Source organism: Vollenhovia emeryi, unplaced genomic scaffold (assembly GCF_000949405.1).
Source record: "Vollenhovia emeryi isolate VEMERY1.0 unplaced genomic scaffold, V.emery_V1.0 DF944409.1, whole genome shotgun sequence".
Classification (NCBI taxonomy): Eukaryota; Metazoa; Arthropoda; class Insecta; order Hymenoptera; family Formicidae; genus Vollenhovia; species Vollenhovia emeryi.
The window spans coordinates 1,625-2,558 of NW_011961957.1; the positions used below are offsets into that span (position 1 = coordinate 1,625).

General features: G+C 29.3%; 1 protein-coding gene across 2 annotated transcripts; it reads right to left on the minus strand.

Annotated features, from left to right (window-relative positions):
• Positions 1 to 275: 275 nt before the first annotated feature.
• Positions 276 to 907, minus strand: LOC105563371. Of its 2 annotated transcripts, none has more exons than XM_012014933.1 (2): positions 558 to 907; positions 276 to 315 (listed from the first exon to the last, which is right to left on the minus strand). In XM_012014933.1, exons 1-2 carry the CDS (start codon positions 872 to 874, stop codon positions 306 to 308), a joined length of 327 nt encoding a protein of 108 aa, XP_011870323.1. In that variant the 5' UTR covers positions 875 to 907; the 3' UTR covers positions 276 to 305. The 2 variants fall into 2 exon arrangements, with proteins under 2 accessions (XP_011870323.1, XP_011870314.1); XM_012014924.1 differs by lacking the exon at positions 276 to 315 and adding an exon at positions 320 to 484.
• Positions 908 to 934: the final 27 nt, after the last annotated feature.

The following is a 934-nucleotide window of genomic DNA, read 5'->3' on the forward strand; positions in this document are numbered from 1 at the left end:
TAATGTACGGATCACTGATAGTAACAGAAAGTAGTCTTCGCAATTTTAAATTATTGGAACCTAAATCACAAACTATTGTTTTAATTAAAAAACCTGTCTGTGATACTTTCGCAATGATTTCTAATAATATATCTTTAAAATTGTCCGCCGCCATAGCTTCCTTACTTAAAAAATAACCTACTTGTTTAAAATCTAAGTATAACCCATAACTACCATTGCCTGATTACATAATTGACGTGATGATGTAGCTCGATTAGTACCAAAATCTTCAAATCCCTCAAAAATATCTGCACGAGCATCGTAATTTAAATGTTCCTGTAATGACATTTCATCAAATATAAGTGAAATAATTTTTTCCTCCTGTCGAAGCTTTTTTTTCCGATTTAATTTTTAATTGTAATACTGTTAAATTTATACCAGATGTAACATGCACATTATTTAGCCAAGATCGCAGTGAACTCATGCTTGGAAGACAGAAAATTTTCTGAAGGAACACATATGATTTAGTAGAACAATAGTATAAAGCTAATGCAAATTCTTTGTCACTATTTTCATACCTTCTGCCTTTTTTAGGTTTCATCATTAATCGATATTGACTTCGAATGAATTGGCTACAAAATTTATTCATTGGAACCTCCGAATTTGGATCTGTTAATGTATCAGAATGAAGCTTCAGCTTCTGTTTTAATATTTTGACTTGCTTTTTATATTTACTCAATAAACTACTTCTATTATTTAATTTTCTTTTGTATTCTTTCAGGACTAATTTTAGATTTAAATTTTCTGTTTGTAAAGTTTGAACTGATTGCAAGTCACTTGATGTTTCACTACTTGATGTTTTACAAATTGCATCCTCGTTATCTGTAGCTTCCATAGTTGTCTTCTTCTTAAGGCTAAAAATGATAAACCATTATGAAAATTTGTGTAAAATAAA

Coding starts and splice junctions, on each gene's coding strand:
- LOC105563371 (XM_012014924.1), bottom strand. CDS start 874: ATGGAAGCTACAGATAACGAGGATGCAATTTGTAAAACATCAAGTAGT. Junction 485..557: donor AAACCTAAAAAAGGCAGAAG/GTATGAAAATAG, acceptor GTGTTCCTTCAG/AAAATTTTCTGTCTTCCAAG.